Source organism: Octodon degus, unplaced genomic scaffold (assembly GCF_000260255.1).
Source record: "Octodon degus isolate 3935 unplaced genomic scaffold, OctDeg1.0 scaffold00105, whole genome shotgun sequence".
Taxonomy (NCBI): Eukaryota; Metazoa; Chordata; class Mammalia; order Rodentia; family Octodontidae; genus Octodon; species Octodon degus.
The window spans coordinates 1,120,804-1,140,700 of record NW_004524681.1 but is presented as its reverse complement, the minus strand read 5'-3'; the positions used below and the strand labels follow the sequence as shown (position 1 = coordinate 1,140,700).

At 54.9% G+C, this 19,897-nt stretch overlaps 1 protein-coding gene across 2 annotated transcripts in view; it reads left to right on the top strand.

The window, feature by feature from the left end:
* The window catches only part of Unc13c (unc-13 homolog C), a 429,116-nt gene extending 410,655 nt beyond the window's left edge, over positions 1-18,461 (top strand). For both annotated transcript variants that reach the window (XM_023724104.1, XM_004638987.2), the window contains 3 exons: positions 12,667-12,759; positions 14,239-14,398; positions 17,033-18,461. In XM_023724104.1, the coding sequence (XP_023579872.1) occupies positions 12,667-12,759; positions 14,239-14,398; positions 17,033-17,318 (539 nt within the window). In that variant the 3' untranslated portion in view covers positions 17,319-18,461. The remainder of the gene's footprint in view (positions 1-12,666; positions 12,760-14,238; positions 14,399-17,032) is intronic.
* The last annotated feature ends 1,436 nt before the right edge of the window (positions 18,462-19,897 follow it).

The window sequence follows — 19,897 nt, the reverse complement described above, 5'->3', positions numbered from 1 at the left end:
CTGACGCCCACTGCCAGCGCAGCGCCGCCCACCTCTAGCACGCTGACGCCCACTGCCAGCGCAGCGCCGCCCACCTCCCGGCACGCAGGAACCCTTGCAAGTGCTCGTGCACTTGAAGAAGGTCATTCCCTCCCTCAAAAACGAAGCAAGGGTTTGTGGTGTGTCAGTTGGTGTTCTGGGTCCACAGCAAGGCACCTGAGAGGGCTTACTTAGCAGGAGTGAGGCTTTCGTCGGCATGCAGACTCAGGGGCGTCAGTCCCTGGGCACCTCACCCTTTGCTTTTGTCTGTGTTGAGGCAGACATCATGGCAGAAAGCTTGTGGTGTACAGGGTGCCAACTTGTAGCACAGGGAAGAGAAGACCCAGACAGCAAGGGCTGGCGCACCTGGGTCCCTTGCAGGACTGTGTCTCCAGTGGCCTGGTTGCCTTCCACCCGCCTCACCTGCCGGAGGACCCCAAAGGACCCCAGGCTGGACCAGACCCCCCAACACGTGGGCCCTGGGGTGCCATGCAGGGTCCAATCTATAATAGCTGCCTTGTCATTTCTATATCCAGGATGCTGATGTCCAACAAATGAAAATAAGCAACTTACTACATGAAAAATAGGCGAATGCGCTCTTGCAAAAGGAACTACAAATGATATTTAAGTAAAGAATAAGGCTGCGCAGTTACCCCGCTGCCACCCCAGTTCCTCCTTCTGCATCCTGCTCACAGTAACTTACAGTAAAGGCAAATTCTCATTTATCAAATGTATTAAAAATTTATCCAATCATGAAAACGTAAGTAGAGAAATATTACTGCTTCTCTCTCAGCAGTGGGGAGAAAGAGGTCCAAAGAAGTGAAGAAGCAAATCTCCTCTTGAGGTACATTTCCCGCCAAGCATGTGGAGTCTGTCAGCTGCAGGTGCAGATCAGTGAGGCAGTAAGGCAGGCAGCTCCCTCCGGCGGGCACCTGCGCGCTGCACCTTGCTTTGGCTGGGCGGCACCTGTGTCTCCTCAGCACCCTCCAGTCGGTATCACCTCCGTCTACAGTCAGCATAAAAAAGAAGAATCTGCTGTCCAGCTCCAGCGGCACGGCGCAAGTTCGGGGAGCATCAGATTCTTCCTGACACTTACTCTGGCTCCGGGCACTGTAGGAACCTCCAGAGAGCAGTTGTTCCTCCTGCAGCCAAATGTTTAAAACGCCCACAACACTTCACTCTGCTGCTCTTAACAATTTCCTTTATGTAACCTACCGCTCTCGATGGAAGGTGAATCCTTGTGTCAGGGCAAGTTTCCCTAGGTGGGTGGAAAGGTCACTCGGTCATCCGCGTCTGTCCTTTGTGGACTGACAGGTGCCTGGTTCTTTTCTTCTTAATACTTAAAACCTAAGGCACAATCTGAGCTCCTCCTCTGCACCTGACTCTCCAGCGACTGCGAGCAAGTTTGAGGAGAACGATAGTAAATTTAAAGGCTTTGGAAAAGGTTGCAACTTCTCTTGCCTTCAAACTAATAGTTACTATCTTTGTTTGAGGAGAAGCAACTCTCAAGGTATAACCTAGCAAGCTCTCATTTGTGAACGAACACCTCCTTCTGCCAGGCGCTTTGTGACCAAGCAGGTGCTGGATGCCGCTCCTACCACAGAGCAGTTCAGGATGAGGTTCGTGGGATGGAGTGGTGGTGTGGGACAGGCAGTGTTTCAGAGCAGCAGAAGTTGTTGAGAACATGGCAGGCTCAGAACCATTTCCCCCCTAGGCCCCCAGAGAACAGCGACATTCCCCAGGGACATTGTAGAAATGGCAGGTCTAGGGCAGGATCTAGCTGGAGTTCCATTCCCAGAAGGCATTTACTCTAAACTTAAGGCTCTGTTTTCAACAGCCAGAGTTAAGACAGACTTTCTTCCTGGGATGGGGGTGGGTGGGGGAGCTGGGACCTGGGATGGGGGTGGGCAGGGGAGCTGGGACCTGGGATAGAGGTGGGTGGGGGAGCTGGGACCTGGGATGGGAGTGGGCGGGGGAGCTGGGACCAAGGTCCCTGTGAGAACAGGCAGGCTCTGGGGACTAGATTAGGTCATCCTGGGGGTTCTTTTTCCATGTGCTATTTTTGTGTGGCTAATGACACCATAACTGACCAACTGGGGACATTCCCATGAGTCGGTCCAGTGCCTTCTTCTCCGTGTGCTGTTTGGTAATGACATTTCTGAACTGGGGATCACTTCTGCCACCTGGTCGGTGTTTGGCGGCAACAGCTCAGTCTGTTACACTTGGAAATGACTTCCTGGCTGGGCCAGTTCCTAACTCCCCTCGAGCTTGCGGGCGGCTGCACACTGGCGTGGGCCACACACTGCTGCCCGTGGTGGGCAACTCCGGACTTGCGAGGTGACACACAGGTCAGCTGGGTCAGAGTGGCTGCGCTCTCCCTAGGTCTTCAGTAACAAAGAGCACTCGACCAGCTTCGCAGTGGGTGGCAGTTAAATTAGCCAAAGGGGCACAAACGTTCTGAGCCTTTCTGTGGGAACCCAGGCACTACAGAGGATAATGAAATAGGGCTTCTCCTCAAGGGACAGAGCAGCAGGCCGCCGCAGGGCTGCTCAGAGGCAAGCCAGTGTGTCAGCGTACATGGCGGCAGGAGGGAGCCCTGGCGGCGGGTGGGCTGAGAAGACGTCATGGCCAGAGACCTCACTTGGGTGGGATTTGGTCAGCTGTCAGCTCTCAAAAGAGGAAAGAAAATGCAAAATGTGGGCAAAGTGGGGTGACTGTGTCATGGTGTTTGGTCACTTCCATGGGCAGCTAATGAAACTGACCGACTGACTCACTAAGCCGCTCAGCAGAACTCCTTCAGCTTCGGGGATCAGGTCGAGCATGAGACTGTCCCACCTGCCACTGGCCTCTGCCTCGCAGTGGGGACAGCCGAGGTCCAGGCACTTTTCCCACCGAACAGTCACCCCGTCCATCCAGGACCCCCTCCAGCCCTTAGAGCAGTGGTGGTGAACCTCTGGACACGTGCCCCAGCAGGCTGTCTGTAGCACTGAAAGCTCACAAGGTTCACCGTCACAGCCCTAGAGCCTTTGTCCCCTGGAGATGGGGCAGTGGAAGCAGGCAAGTCAGGCAGCAGCTGGAGGGCATAGATGGCCAAGTCCCATCTGCTGCCCTGGGGGAGAGGACAGATGTGACGCTGTCCTGCCTCAGCCTGTGAGCCCACCAGGGCCTCAGGGCCACACAGGGCCATGTAGGACCTGGCGTGGAGCCCACAGGCTGCCCGAACAGCCCTCGCAGGAGGAGACAGCATTGGGCCCCAGCAAGCGGGGTGCTTGAATAGTTTCGAGATCATTCTGTCAGTGCGTCTTATGCCTACGGATTTTTGCTTGTTATGAATCGCAATCGCAGATGTTTTATTTTGCAGTTTTACTGTCTTCTGCACCTGTACTGTAAAGTACAGCACAGAATGCAGAGACACAGGAAATGAAGGAAAGGACACCAGGGTCAGCCAGTGACCTCTGCCGGCCAGTGGAAGCTCCGCCTTGGGCCCTGCAGCTGCTGCCTGGCTTTGGGCAGCCCTGTCTTGCTCTCGGACCTGAATCCCTGAAGTGGATCCTAGCTCTCGGTTTCCTCGCAATGTTCACATCCTTTCTGTTCCCCAGCTTATCTCCTTAGGATGCAAGTGGCTGGCAGCAGCCACTGCGGCACCCCAGCTTTTGTGTGTGACCCACTGTGTCCTCCTATTGTCCGCAGGGCTGCAGGCAGCTCTGGGGTGTGGCATCCTTCCCCCTTCCCTGCTTCCCCTGCTCACAGACACTGCTGTTTGCCGGCCTTGGGCCTGTGGGTCTGCTGCCTTCCTGGGTGCAGGGGTTGGAGGCTGCTGCTGCCGCCTGCCTGAGCCATGCACTGGCCTTGGTTTGGGGTTTACCACACTGTCCTAGGTAGCCACAGGCACGGGGTGGGGGATCACAAACGAAGTGGCACCTGGGCCTCCTTCCAGGGCTCTCCCAAGCGTGACTGTCCCTTGTCACCCTGAGTGCTCCTGGATGTGGCATAAGTGTGCGGTAAGAAAGCCTTTGGTGCTTAGAAAGCCGTGTTGCTGCCGCCTTCTGGAGAGCATCCTAGGTCCTCCTGTGGGGCGGCGCTTGCTCTGCGCTCCCTCTCCCCAGCCACCCTCACCAGGAACCCATTTGCAGGCCCACACTCTTCCTTCACTGGGCCCAGAAATCAGGCCTGTTGCTAACGCCCAGCCAGCACTGGGCCCTGTGCCGAGCTCGTTCCCGGGTGGCCACAGCAGGGACTTCTGTCTGGACTCCGAGGAAACTGCACTCCTGAGCACAGTGCTCCCGTACTTGTCCCTCAGTGCAGCTCCTCTGCCATTTGGTCGCCTCCCAAGGCCTGCTCCCGCTGGCCCCGCGACCCTCTGGGCTCCTGTGGCCACCAAGGCGAGTACCCAACACGCGCCCTCCGCTCCCAGAGTGAGCCCTGCACCCACGGCTCCTCCAACCCCGCCTGCCCAGCCACCAGTCTGTTGCAGGCCCTGGCACCGTGCACTCCCCATCAGGCATCACGGTGCCTCTACTTGCTTAGAGTGCCACAAATTTCTGAAAGGATGAGTTTCACTTCCCATGACAGACGAAGCAAGTGTCCTTGGTTGTGTCTCTAACACTTGAAGGTTGTTTTTAAATATTTTCCAATTAAGAAAACAACTAAACATCTGAAATTACACTGTTCTGAAATCAGGAGAAGCCACCGTGTGACCTCTGGGTTTGGGTATAGATTTTCTGGGGACATGGGGCGGCCCCCAAGGTGCACTAGAGTTTCTGTCCTCTGGGGCTCACCTTCCTTGGGGCCCCAGGAAGAGAAGGCCTGACTCCAGCCTTGACCCAGGAAACAGCAGGCAGCCCGTGAGGCCGGCTCCGTGACCATCAGCTTGCTTAAGAAGCCCCGTTTCTGTCTCAGCATGTGCTTCCAGGGTCAGCACAGGGCAGCACGGTGTCCAGGACGTGGCTCCAGTGTCATTCTGTCAGAGGCCACTGAAGACAGTGTCCCTAGGGAGGACAGCAGGCGAGACCCAATGGGACAGAGTCCTCTTGCCAGCTAACAGAGGTGCCAGGGCAGAGGCTACAGTGTGCCCTCGGCCTCCCTGCACCAACAGCCACATTTTGCATGAGATGAGCCTCTGGTCTCCACAAAGGCTGGGGACCTGGCCAGCATGTGTCCCCAGCCGGCGCTGGCATTCGGGCCCTGAGGCAGAGCTGGGAAGGTGATGCGGAAGGTGCTGGCACAGGGAGGCCAGAGCCTTCCTCTGCACTGGACCTGAGCTGCAGGCGCTGTGCACAGGGCAGCAGCAGTTTCTGCACCAAGGGGAGCAGGCGCTGCCTCGGTCCTAGAGTTGGGCCTGGCGCCTGGCGCTGCACCCGCATTGTGCGTCTTCCCAGCCGGACGCCGGGGCTCCCAGAGCTGCCTCCTGCCCCTGGTGTGCCTCAGAGTGCTGAGCTTTTGGAGGTGCTCGCATCCTGCCCTGCCAGGCACTGCTCCCCAAGGCTGCTGCACATCTCTCTGCTCTGGCCACACACTCAGAACCCCCAGAAGCCCTGCAGGGGCCCCCACTGGTGCTCAAAGCTCCTTGTGTATTTGCAGTGTGCACCGAGGCCCTGGTGGCCATCTAAACCACTTGTGTTCTCTGGGTGGAGCCGCCTTGTCAGTTTGGCTGACGAACAAGAGAAGGATGAGTCCTGGATCAGTACCCCAGGTTGTAGCCGGGGTGCGCCAGGAGCCCACCGGCCCTGCCTCACTCCCCAGGATGGACAATGCCCCTCTTGGCCCAAGCACTATCCAGCCCTGCCCTGCGGCCTGCCCACCTGCGGCTCCCGAGGGCAGGGAAGCCTCCTGCCAGGGTCTGGTGAAACCACCCACCCACCTGTGAAACTGCCTTGCCAGGCTGCTGCCTGCTCCCGTGAGAAGGATGTTAGCAAATAAGGCAGGATGGCTCTCCTGGCCCGGCGGCTGCTGTCTTGGTAAATGGCAGGCAAGGCCATATAGGAGCGCACCCACCTGGGTGCTGGGTGTACCAGTCGCGAGCTCTCTCTGCAGTCCAATCTGGGCAAGGACTTCAGATTTGGGATTTTACACGAAATTCCAGAATGCAAAGGGAGGAGCAGCGTAGCTTTCTGAGCACTCCCTGGACACATTTCCATCTAGAAGAACTTGGTTTAAAACCCAGCCTAAAAATGCGTGTAGTCATTTGTAGCCAGCAACCAACCTCAAAGGTCAGATGTATGTGGAAGGTAGATGAACCGAGGGAGCCACTTGTGAGCACTCAGGGCCATAAACCTTGTCACCTTGTGAGCTGAAATCTCGTAAGCAGTGGCACCCTGCCGGCCCAGCGCCCTGGACAACCTGGAGCTCAGAGACATGCCATCCTCACAGACATGCACCCCTCTGCAAAGAGCACCAGCCCGTCCCACGGCTCCGGTGAGAAGCTGAGGGTGACAGAGACAGAGGAACTCTCAGAAGCAACACGCTGAGGCGCAGAGCTCAATTCCACACCTCACATCCGAGCCTACCATGGCGCAGCAGGATACAATAGGTGTCCAGAGACACCGTCCCCTCCGTCCCCTCACTGGGACAGAACGCCCCACACCACCCTCGGGGGAAGAGAGGCGCATGCTGGCTCTCGGCTCACCCCTGGGGCTCTGGTCGGAGCAGTGCCGGGGAGGAAGGCCTCAGCCCACGCCAGCCTTGCCCTGCTTCTGCGCCGGGTGCTCCACTCTGCTTTCCACGCACAGCTGCTCTTTCTCAGAGTTGAGATCATTTGCTCTAGGAAGAGAAACTGTTGTTAATGCTGGGGAAGAGGACAGCCTTGGAAGCCACTGCTCCATTAGGGTTTCCCTCCTGGCTTCAGACAAACAGCTGCTTTTGTATTCCTGGGTCTACTTCAAAACCTAAGGCCTCCTCAAAAGCAGGTACTCTATTCGCATTGTTTAAAGTTCTAAAATGTCAATTTCACTGCATTCATCAGATGAATTTCAGGCTACTAGGGAAGCAAATAAATATAACCATGAGGGCAGGTGGTGAAATCCTGCTGTCCGTGCAAATCTAAAGTGTAGCTTAAGTAAAAAAATGAATGTGTGTTAGATACTCTCCCTCAACGACATACACAAGCAGTGAAGTTTCTTATAAATATGAAATGAGATTTTTTAAGCAGATCAGGCAGAATATTTTATCCACATTAAAACCAAGGGCACAAGAAGGGGAATGAATACGTATGAGTGACTGTGCATTGCGCGGCGTCCCTGGCCGTCATGACTCCGTTCCTTCCCGTGTGCGCTGAGTGGCGGCAGAGCAGGGTCAGATGCCTGCTCTGTCTTCTGCTCTTTGAGGGCCCTCTGCAAGGGCTTCCAGGCACCTAGCGCGCTTTGGTAGGAATTCCAGCGAGGGTTGCCCGCCTTGTGCCCGTAACCCTGTGGAAGGAACGTGGCCATCTCAGTCCTGCGGATAAAGAAGTTGAGTCTCAGAGGAGCTGCAGGGGTTGCCACAGCCCCGGCCAGCGCAGGACAGAGGACTCAAGCCCAGCCCCTTCTGGGGAAGAGACAGAGTCTAATAGCAGAGTTTAAGCACGCGCTTACCCTGCTTCTCCAGAGGCAGGAGCCACGGTGCACTGACTTCAGACCTTTGGATTTCTGTTTCCTACAACATGCACCAGTGTGGGGTTAACACCAGAATAAATGGATGACTAAATCACGCTCACCTCATTTACTTAGAGCCTGTACCCCAGTACTGTGGACCTCAATTCCAAAGTCAGACTCCCAGTCCTGGGTGATGGTCATTATGCAAAACAGACTAACAGAGGCAGAAGGAAGACACAAAGGCTTCGCCGGGTCTGCACTGCGTCTGTCACCATTCTCTGCATCTCCCCACCAGGCTCCACGTGCTGGCCGGCCTGATGATGCTGGGCTAGACCAGTTCCAGATGCAAAGGAAGGAGCAGTAATCCCGGAGGCGTGGCCTTCCGGGGAGTTAACTGTGGATGTCCACCGGCCGCACAGCCACGCCAAGGCAGCAATGACAGCTGGCTGCTTTTGCTTCTTCAGCCTGGCCTTCCTCTTGCTGGCTTTGCCCCACTGCCCAGTCTTCTCCGGACATCTGAGCTCTGTGCCTGTGTGGAACCTGCTGAGAACCTCATCATCTCAGCTCCAATTCTACTGAAGAACAAGTGATTTCTTTTAGTGTTTTTAAATGGTTTTTAGCATGCTTCCGGGTGCACACACTTGATTGTTGACTGCAGGGGTGTTGGTTCCGTCTCCGCTGTCATCCAGGAAGCTGTTACCAGATCGCAGGGGACACTGCCCCTTCCACCTGCCACATCCTTGCAGCACGACTCATGCCCATGGTGCCCTGGGCAAGTGGACAGGACACCCACTTGGCCTTGGTTGGCCTGGCCACATCCTGGTCAGTGTGACCACACGTCAGGGAAGCGCATGTCCTCACCGAGAGGGAAGTAACAGGAAGGAGATGCCCATTTCTGCTGCCCTGCCCCAGCCGTCTCGCTCTTTCATGCATGCACACATGGGAACAAATGGTAGCCGCTCACTGGAACAACTGAGATGATGCAAAAGCTCAGGGTGGGAAAACTGGCACGCCCAGCCACCTCGTGTGTGCTTGCACACATGCACGTCCAGCCCTGGGGCCACACAGCGTGACCTCTCACACCCGCCACGGGAACGGGTTCTTAGCCTTTGCCTCGTGTCCCATGTGCAGATTCCCTCCACACTTCTAGTGTAGCGTGGCAGTGTCCCATGAGATGTACCATGACACGCTCACTGCTGTACTCTTACAAACATAGGTTGTCTGATTTTAAACCACAATAACAGAATGCTAGTCATCCACATTTGTGCCCATATTTCTATAAGGTAGGACCATGGAAGAGAAACTGCTGGATCAAAAAGGGTTTTATTTCATTAAATGATTTTTCTTTTTGTACCAGGGATCAAACTCAGGACCTTGCCAGGTAGGCACTTAGGTTTTTATTTAAGAGAACCATGCCATGTTTAAGCTTGTGTCTGACTTACTCCACTCGACATTATGGTCCCAAGCTGCACCCACCAGAGTCTGTGAAGTGGCATGTGCTCTGAGGTCCCCTTGGACCCTCTAGGCCCATGGTGAGGGCATTTCCTGTTGGAAGTCACTTGGTGGGGGGCTGAAGTATTCTGTTCATTCCTGGTGGTCTGTAGGGTTTGTGCTGGTGAGTCTGCCTTTAGCCTAGTACAATGATACTCTTAAGTGTTCCTTGGGGCTTTTCTCTTGACCATTTGGAAGTCTGACGATAGCCGGCCTCGGTGACAGTTGCTGTGGCCGTGTGTGCTTGGGTCCTGTACGCCCCCTCAAAGCGGACACCCCCGTTTTTCCAACAATGAGCGAGGTTCTCTGTTGTGTCACCTCCTGGAATTCTCCTTCCCCAGCTTCATTCTCATGACCCTGGGTTGGGACGACATGCTTACTCCTTTGGATGGGGCGTGTTGCTCAGGCTGTGGGCTGCGTGGTCTGCTGGGTATCAGGCTCTTCCTTTCCCAGATCTGATCAGCCCTCCCTCAGACTCTCTTGCCAAGTTCCTCCATGCCTCCTGCGGCATCTTCCTGAGTTTGTCTCTGTTCCTCTGCATCCTCTTGGCTCTTGTTCAGCTTTATTAAAGTCATGCTTTTGCCTCTGTTCACATCCCTTCTGTCTCCTAACAGCTGTCCCTCCCAGGGACAACCCCAGAGGCCTTGGGCCAGACTGATGCTCCTGGGCCACGTAGGGGTCCTGCGGCAGCTGTCCCTTGAGCTCGTGCGGTGGCTGCCTCTGAGGTCCCAGAGGGGCCATGCAGGAGCTTCTGACCCTTGAGAAGTCCACAGTCAGATAGCAGCTCCCTTCCCATGGCCAGCACAATAGGGCCGGCTGGGGATGGCAGTGAGGCCACCACGTGGACGGGTCACCTGGGTGGGTGGCCAGGCCATGTGGCTTTCGGGAGAAAGGAACCTCCTGGGTGCTCTGCGGAAGGCTGTCCTAGTGGATGGAGCAGCCATCTGGCCAGCACTTCTTGACCCTGAGAAGGGAAAAGCCAGCCACCGCCAGTTTATGCCACCTGGCAATGTGTGCAAAACACCGCAGAGGCTGTGACAGTCCCAGCACTGGGCAGGCACTGGTCCTGAACACACAAGCATCTGCTGTCTGCCTTCTCTTAGAGCTGATGTGCACAGCATAGCGTGTGTCGACACGGGTTCCTCTGTGGCATTTCCGCCAGCCACACGTGGTTCCCCCCACGCTCCATACTTGCCGTCCCAAGGTGAGGAGTTTCAGACCCTTCCTCTAGGGGCACAGCATGCCACCAGCATGCGGTGCCTCTGCCCCTTTCTGACTGCCCTCACCCCTACCTTCCTGGCCTCCCACTCCCTGCCACGCTCAGCCTCCCTGCAGCCCACAGTGCCCTGCTCAGCCTGTGAGTGAGCCCGTGTTTTCTGTGCCTGGCTTATTTCACTTAATGCTAGCCGGGCCCCCAGGTCACCGCAAATCCCAGGTTCTGTGCTTTCCTACAGCTAATGCTGTGCCCTGGTGTGTATGTTCCGTGGGTGTTACCCATGTACTTAGCAGTGGATCCTGACATCGCTTGTAGCCCTTAGCTATCGTGAACTAAGACGTGGGAGTGTGCTTGTCTCCCGCATTTTTAATTTCTGTGTTTAATGCTCACAGAGTGCGTGTCTCTTTGACAGACTGACTTCATTTCCTTTGGAAATAGTCCTGGTGGTGGCTTAGTGCTAGCTTTGTTTCTTAAGGACCCTTCACACGGCTTTGCACAGTGGCTGTGCTGACCTGTACCCTCCTCACAGCGCAAGGGCGCCTCTGCACAGCCTGCTCAGGGCTCGCACCTCGAGGCACTTGCCACGCCACGGCGCCTTCTGTGTTGCCACACAGCCTCTCCTGGCTACCACTGCTCTCTGCAATGATTGCACCTCACAGGATCATGGCTGCCCAGGGCTGTTACACAGCACAGGCCAGGCTCGTGCAGTCTCTCTGGTCACCACTGAGGTGATCCTAATGGACAGAGCCAGAGTACCAGCGCTGCGGAGGAAAACTTCCGTTGCTCAGAAGCTGCTGCTGGATGGTCAGCTTTCACCAGAGAAGAACCATAATATGGGGGGGGCGTGGCTCATGTGGGGCAGCAGGCAGGAGTCTTCACGGGACCTGGGAGGCGAGTCATTGTCTTCGGAAGTGCTGAGCAAGGCCGTGAGGAGCCCAGCCTGCTGGCCGCCCCGCGCATGGCACGTGATGCGTGTCATTTAGTCTGATGCGTTACAACAATGCTGCCAGGCGTGTGGTTCTCTCTCCATTTAACTATCAGGAAAGGAAAGCTCAAGGCATTTTAATTCTGCTGACTGACTGGGCACAGACTCGGAGCCAGCACTGCCAGATTCCATCGCCCTGAGCTTTTGCACTGTTTTAGGTAACATTAGAGGCAATCAAGAATACAAGTAAAATTATTTTTAGAATAAAATATAAGAATAATAGAGATATTTGAATGGGTCTCCTAGAACAGCGGAGAAAGCAGTTCCATTGTGCAGCTTTTCTTGGTGACCCTGGAAGTCTGGAATAACCTGTCTGGCGATCGCAGCGTGGGCCAGCAGTGCAGAGCAGGAGGCACTCGGGGTCCTCAGGAAAGACGGGGACTGGGACCACCCTGGTGTAGGCCCCTGCAGAGTTGCAGCTGGATCCACACCAGGAATTCCTGAGAATGAGCTTCCCACGTGAAGGACAGTGATTCCTGAGACCGCAGTAGCAAGAAGCCGGACAGCTGGGAGGGGCGAGGTCACGGCCACCGACCAAGCTCACAGAAGGGCTGCCGCAGACACTGCCATATTTTAAATGCTTGAACATTTGTAAGCATCTCTGTGATTCATTTTCAAGTAGGGAATCATTTCAAGTAATCGGTTCAAGCGCTTTCAAGTCACTTGAGCACCCATTTTGTAGTTAGGGCTGGATGCTCCAGGTTACAGAGGAAGTGCGGCACTTTACGCAGGCTGAAACAGTGGTCTCCATCATCTCTTTCTAGGTCAGAAAATAACAAGAAGAGGAATTACTAGCTCGTGCACTCCAATTTGTGAAAAGGGGCTTTGTCCACAGATGACACACTCATAAGTGCGTGTGCAAGAGGGCGCCTGCAACCCCAGCGCTCCGAGAGGCTGAGACAGGAGGGCAGACAGTTCAGCAACTTAGCAAGACCCTGTCTTAGAAGTAAATGAAAAAGGTGGTGGAGGGAGCAGAGTGCAAAGGTGTGGTTCAGGCCCCTGTGCCACAAAATAAATGCGTGCGTGTGAGGAGGTCAGTGTGGCCCTCAATTCACAGCAAGGTTGCCAAGGCTAAGGACACAGCGGGCTGCCTGGGCAGGCTGGGAACAGGATCGGAGCTCGTCCGACCCCATCACACAGGCCCTGCACAGCACGTGTAAACTTCACTCTGCACGAGAGAACTCCCGCTTTTCATGCCCCCGTGATGGCGTGGACGTGCTGTGCCACCATGTCCCCTTCAGTGTGACTGCTCCGTGGCCCTCACCCCTGGCTGTTACCGCTAGGGTCTGTTCAGCCCTGCCCCTGCACCCTGGCCGTAATGCAGGGCACACAGGTGTCCATCCCCAGGGGACCCGAGAGCCCGGGCAGTAATCTCCGCTTCCTTGCAGGCTGCTCCCCCAAGGACGCCGTGGGCCAGATCTCTGTCCACGTGGACATCACAGCCACTCCAGGCACTGGCGAGCACAAGGTCACCGTGAAAGGTAGGTCGTGTGCTGCTAAGCACCGGAGGACCCTTCACCCCACGGCAGGGGCAGTGTGAGACGCTTTCTCTCCTGTCAAGCTTATGAAAATATACATTGACCGTAGGACTGCTGAGACTTTCTTGAGAAAACAGCTTTCAACCTACAATGGAAACTCCCAATGGCGTGTACATTAGACCGTGTTATTCAGAAGACCTCAGTGGTGAGCACCCACTGGGGATTGATTTCCAAAGCTGGATCCATTCTGTGCTTGGGCTGTGCGCCTGATGTTCACTGAACGTTGGCCGTGATATTCTTTGCTCAGAAGTTACACTTTTTCTATATAATTAGAAACAATTTGATATTAGTGTATGTGAATCTGTTGGTTTTATATTGTAAAAAGTCTCGATGCAGGTGTTATTTCAAAGGCGAAGCTTAGGGTTGCCATTTGGCCTGCTGCACCATGTCCTAGTTTTCTATTGTTATGGGTCTGGCCATTAGATATCTGCTTGGCCCTACATTGTGTTCCCCAATATACTTTTTATCACCTGCTGCACCCTGGTGCTGCACAAGTACCCTGGCTGGCCTGAACCATGGATGCAGGTGAGGACGTGGACCAATGGCTGCGCTCCCTCCTGCCAGCATCCTCCACGAAGGCCTCTCAGGAACCTTGGTGGGTACGGCAGGCGTCAGCGTTTCAGGAGTCCTTTCACCTGCCGTTCTAAGACCCTGTCCCAAGGGCGTCATCACTGAAGAAGCCCCACAGAGGAGGTCTGCCAAGCCCAGAGCTGGGGGCCGGCATGGCAGCTGGTCACATGCAGGACAGATGCCCACACAAGGGGCAGGCTTGCCCTGGCCAGACCTGTACCGAGCTAGACACCCACGGTGCTTCACTGAGTGCCGCTCCTCAGGCGACTGCAGCACCCCACAAGCCCACTGTGAGGAAGCGCACGTCACGTGTGGAAACTGAAGTGCTCGGCCACTGCCCCATTGCCTGAAGGGTAAAGTTAAGTTTTCATATTAATCGATTTCCGATGTATTTTCTAAACATTTCATGGTAAATGCATTTCAGCTTTTAACATGAAAACACTGAAGTTCGGCTAGAGAGCCGTGCTAAGTTCTCATGAGCCACAGAAGCAGCAGGGCACAGCCGGAAGCTGAAACTCCACGGGGATGCTTTCCACAGAACCTGCTCTTTCCTCCAAGACCTTTCGCATGTTACTGGCACTAGGGCCTCACCAAAGGAAAATTATGACTGCATAGGTCATATTTTAGAATAAAAATTTTAGGCTAGGTGTCGTGGCACACACCTACAATCCCAGTACTTGGGAGACTGAGGCAGGAGGATGCCAAGGGTTCCAAGCCAGCCTCAACTGCACAGCATGATCCTGTCTCTAACTAGAAAAATAAGTGAGTAAATGTTAATGCAGTGGCCACAAGGAGGAAGCTAAGTCTTCACACATTTATTTGGTAGCATTTCATGTCCCCTTCCCTTTTCAGTGATCGCCATCAGTGACCTGCACTGGCAGACCACCGCGATGTTCCGGCCCTTTGTGGAAGTCTGCATGCTAGGCCCCAACCTTGGGGACAAGAAGAGAAAGCAAGGCACGAAGACCAAGAGCAACACATGGTCTCCCAAGTACAACGAGACCTTCCAGTTGTAAGTCCCAGCCCCTCCCACTGGCCCACCAGGCAGCAGCCCTGTGCAGCAGCCCTGTGTCCCAGGACACATGCAGGGACTCCAAGCAGAGAGGGCTGGGGAAGCGAGCCCAGGCCCCAGTGTCACTGCCAGGAGGGAAGCAGTGGTCGTTCTGTCCTCCACCCACGCAGCCCTTCATGGCCCCCTCACCCCGCAGAGGTGCAGGAGGTGGGCGCATGTGGTGTACAGGCCTTGCTGCTGGGCAGTTCTCATGTGCCCTCTGTCTCTAAAGAGTAAACACAGCCCCAGCTCAGAACACGCCCCAGGGAGCAGCCCGGCGGGAGTAAGTGCTGAGGAGCTGAGTCCTGGTGCGCCGACTACTGCCTCACAGAGCCCAGGGGCCCACCCAGCCTGTGGCCTCTGACCTGGAGACCCCCAGGACCAGTCCCAGGGATCAGGACATGAATTTCCCATAAAAGGGAATAGTCAGGGCAGACAGGACGCAGCCTGGTGCACTGAAGGAGGAGCCAAAGTCAGCTCTTAGAAAATACATAGGAAATCGCTCGCTGTAGATGTCCGGCTTCACCTTTCCCGGGCAGTGCTGAATGCTTCAGCTTCGGGTTTTCCACGTGCATTTCCCAACCTCAGGGAGCAAGTCTCAGCTCACCGGGCCAGGGCCAAGGCTTGCATGAAGGAGTGCGCCTTGACTGGCACTCGAATGCAGGCAGACAGTAGGGAAGGACGGCCCAGCAGCAGGAAGCGTGTGGCCCGTGCTGGAGACAGATCCTCCCTGCACTAGTGGAAGGTGAAGGGCGAGCCGGCTGGGTCCCTGTCAGGTGTCCAGGAGCCCTGAAGCTGGGCTCGCTCCCACCAGTGCCTGAAACATGAGCAAGAGTGAGGCTGCTACATGGCCCAGAGGAGAGGCAGGAAGAGGGTAACCGAGGTCAGGCAGGGAAGACGGCAGGCAGGGAAGACGGCAGGCAGGGAAGACGGCAGGCAGGGCCTCTGTGCAGGCAGCCTTGTGCCAGCTGCCCACCTCCCATGGGGCTTGCCAGGTTAGGGACCTACCCTTCGATGACATCCTCCTTCTGGCCAAACCAAGCTGGCAACTGGAACAGGTTAGGCACCCCGCCATCATGGCACACAGGGTGGCATCCACTGCCAAAGGCAAGGAGAACAGAGTGGACCTCCGGGAGCCACAGGGACACGGGCCCTGATGAGTCCAGGGTGGCCCCGAGGTTTTGGGCAGAGTGGCTTGCTGAGGTGGGAAATAGGGCAAGGAAATGACATCGGGGACTTGGCTTTAACCCTGCGCTAACTCGAAGAAGCCTCCAGGACAGGCACGTGGAGCTTGCAAGGGTGTTAGCAGCTCGGTAGTACTGGCCCCTGTGGCCATATCCAGGCGCAGGAATCTGAGCAAGCTCCCACAGAGCCGGACGGGGCTCCGCACACCCATCAGGGCCTCGCTGCTTTTCCCTGTTCTGCGCCCTCGGCTCCTGCACCCCCGAGCAGTCTGCACCCCACTCTTCTAACTCCGTTGAGCTACATTGTTCTACATGCACAGACAGACCGCAGCAGGGGTCTCTCTCAGAGCCGCTCACAGGACTCTGCCTCTCAAGTGACAGGGGCAGGCATTTTGGTCTCATTAAAATGCATGCTCCGGAGCTTCTGGACTCCCACAGACCTGGCAGGACCCCGCAGGACAGGCTCTGGCGGTGGCTTTCTCACGCGCCCTCCCTTTCCTTCTGCATGCGCCTTTGCATCTGGGTACCGTTTTCTTTCACAGTTTTCAGGATATCTCTAGGTAAGGGCAGCTTAGTCGTCAGTGTCTCCTGGAAACAAAGGCTTGGCTCTGCAACATGTTTCCACAGCCAATCACCTGGGAAAGGAAGGGCTCTGGCCGTTGGGTCAGCTAACAAATAGAGGCGCACTCCTTAGGAAGGCAAGACTGTCCCAGGGTTAGAGACAGGGCAGGACGAGCAGGTCAGGACAGGACGCTGGCTGCGCAGTGCTGCCCAGCTCCTTGTTAGCAGCTCTGCCTGACAGCTGTGCCGGCTGTGTCACCTCCAGAGCCTGTCCTGCAGCTTCCCTGTCCACGGCTTCCCTCCTAACAGGCCTCTGTCACAGCAGGAGAAACAACACCGAGCTCCCCCAGCTACGGTGGGCTTGACTGGCGCCAGGAGTCTGTATCCAAGCTAGAATCGCTGGGTAGAGCTTGCAGCACCCCCCCACCCAAAGAGGAGGCTCCTGAGTAGGAGAGAGTGCGGGCCCTGGCAGAAGCACACACGGCTGACGCGAGGTGCACCGAGATTCTCCCGTTAGCACCATCACCCTGCCCGGCTCCGGGAGGAGGCCGTTCTGTACCCAGACTCGGTGTCAGGGAGCCCCTGCCCCTGCCCACAGCAGCTGGCTGCTTCCCATCACTGGCTCATGCATGCCCTAAGGCACTAAAGCATACGTTTCCACTTAGGAGAGAATGAGCTTTTAGTTAGATGAATATCTCTAACTGCAGAATCAGCTAATCATCTAAGTAAAGCTTAAAGCGTCGCGGTTACCTGTGGGCCCTCAACCTGCCAGCACAGCAGGAGAGGCGCAGCGGGCCCGCCAGGGCTGGCCGTGTAAGTGAGCGCTCCTCCCCTGTGCTTCTGCCCGCAGCACGCTGGGCAAGGACAGCCGGCCAGCGGCCTGCGAGCTGCACCTGGCGGTGAGGGACTACTGCTTCGCCCGCGAGGACCGCGTGGTGGGCATGACCGTGATCCGGCTGCAGCCCATCGCCGAGAAGGGCAGCCACGGGGCGTGGTACCCACTTCTGAGAAGCCTCTCGGTGGACGAGACAGGCCTGACCATCCTTCGAATACTTTCCCAGAGGACGGGCGATGAGGTGGCGAAGGAATTCGTAAGACTGAAGTCTGAAACAAGGGCCGCTGACGAGAGCGCTTGAGGCAAGGCAGCAGCCTCCCCTGGCGACTCGCGACTCACACAGCCGCTGCATGCGTGTGCACGCCTGGAATGTCACCTCGCTGTGCGTCGTGTCGCCGCCTACTCCAGTGCCAAGGGCGTGTGCTGCCGGCCCAACTGGTATGCCATCTCCGGTCCTTTGCAAAGTAAATGCTCCACAAAGTGCCAAAATTATGCTGTGAAGTGAGCTGTCACGGTGTCTTAGACCTGTTTCTTCCACTCATCACTTCCTCGCCCACAAAACAAACTGCAGCAAGACTTTGCGTTCAGCCTTCCCTTGTCCCTGCGAGGTTAGTTACGCCGCCTCCCCGGGAAGCATTGTTACTCAAACTCTGTTTTCTTTAGCCGTATGTTCACTGTAGACATGTCACCCACACCCTTTTCTACCATAATAGAGATGCGCTGACTTGTAGAGAGTGTTTGTAATTTTATAGACCCAGATATATTGTGATGATTTTTGCATAAAATTGAAATAGAAAAGGTGGGAAATGTTCTGTGTTGCCCAATTTCCAGCCTTTCTGAAATATCACTGTGAAGCAACACTAACAAAGCAAATTTACACCAAGCAGTCACGAGTAGTTTGTTAGCATTTGATATATCAACAAAACTATGTCCTTTAAAACTGCCAAGGTCACGTCACTTTCTCAGGCAGCTGAGCTGACGCGGCTGCGGTGCGGTGCGGCTCGGCTTCCCGGCCCACTCGCCTGCCTCCTTCATGGGAAGGAGAAGACCAGGGTTTGCAAACAGAAGGAAGATCCAGTTCTCTGGATGCGCTACTACCTGGATGCGTCACTCTATCATTAGCGCTCGCCTCCAGCGGTTGTGACTATCTCCTTATTTGCTTAACTCCATAATCAGTTGTGTTTCTTTTAAAAAATATTCAACAATTTATGCCGAATGCAACCTTAGTCTACGCCACACTGAAGTCAAAAGTGATACCTCCCTCTATCTTGTGAAAACTATAAACTCCAGAGAAACTGCTTACAATTTTGTAATTTATGTTACTTAAGAGCCCCAAATGCATCAGATATGATAGAAAACCACAGAGCTTAGTGCACAAAATATACCTGGGCTGGTGTTGGACCATGAGACAGTTGATGCTTCACATTTTCTGGATTTTCATGGTTTGGCTGTGGACCAGCACCCTGGAACTGCCAGCTTGCAGTCATAACTGTTGCGGAGTCAAACCCCACTGCACTGAGTGTGTTTCGGGAGCAGGCCAGAGAAGCCATCATCCTCTGTCAAAACCATTCTGAAAGTGCGTGGGAGACACAGACGGGGCTGGCCACTCCGTGTTCAGCTCTTAGGCAAGCGCCTGGTTTCTGACTCTTCTTAGTGTGTCTGTGGTGGGGCCCGCTGCACCTGCACTAATAAAGGGTTGCACTGAGCACACGCAGCGCCGTGAGTGTGGTTTGCCTTCCGATTCCTTTCATACGACATCATCTCATCACTTAGTTATAAAAACACTGAGGCTCTTTTTGCTATATGTAAAATACTTCACATTATTTAGTTTTAAAGCTCAGACATTTGAGATGCTAAGATGTATTCCAGGCATTATGTTCATGGGAACAACTATATATAATAAACATTGAAAATAGGAACAACCGGTGTATTTGCCAACACGTTGTTGAACCTATGAAGAAAATTCAATGTTGGGCATATGTAACCAAGCAACACTATTAAACAAGGGCTTAAAGTGCAAAGGTTTTCACCAGTTATTTGAATGATATTTTCTAAATTTACCTTCAGATGATCCATAGGGACTTTGCAGAACATGGGCTTGATCCGTGGGGCAGCACATTGTCATCATAAAGCACGGGACGGTGGGCTGAATGGCAGCTCAGGACCACGGTGATCACCTAGAAACTGGGCACTTTTCACAGTGTGAGCTTAATTGGCTCAGTTGATTCTGGCTTGCAGAAACACACACAGCACACACAGGCGCGAGCGGGCGGTGGGAGCTGTGTGCACTCGCCTCTGCCGTGGGGCCAGGTGAGTGCTGCACGTTCTTTCTCCCAAGACACAAGGATGCTGCGTGTTCAGAACAAAGCCCTGTGCTCGTCCGCCCAGAACCATGGCCGCACGGAGGTCCGCACGCTCTCGGTCACCTGAGCTGCTTCGCTGATGTGCAGCCATTCATGCCTCCTACTCTAGAGAAGAGGCGCGCCGGAAAATCTCGGCTTCTCGTCTGCACAGACCTCACATCACTCGTTCTCAGCTACACATGTACATCAGTTTCCCCAAAGCATGTAAGAACTTTGCAGAGGATTTTCTATTCAAGGGAATTCCAATGAATTATCTAAGTAATCAGCCGTCTCTGTCACAGCCTGCTCTAAGTCATCTATTCTATCAGAATGTATATCTTGAATTTACTGTAAGTGAAGCACATTTATAAATGACAGCTCTAGCTTCATGGCTCTCATTCAGTCTTTTCCTTAAAAAAAATAATATGTGGGAAGCTCGTCTCCTTTCTCTGTGACCTAAAGACACCATTACGCTGCCTGGTCATCATACGGACCAAGCAGAGTGCGTAACACGGCACTTGAATAGTGAAGCGTAATC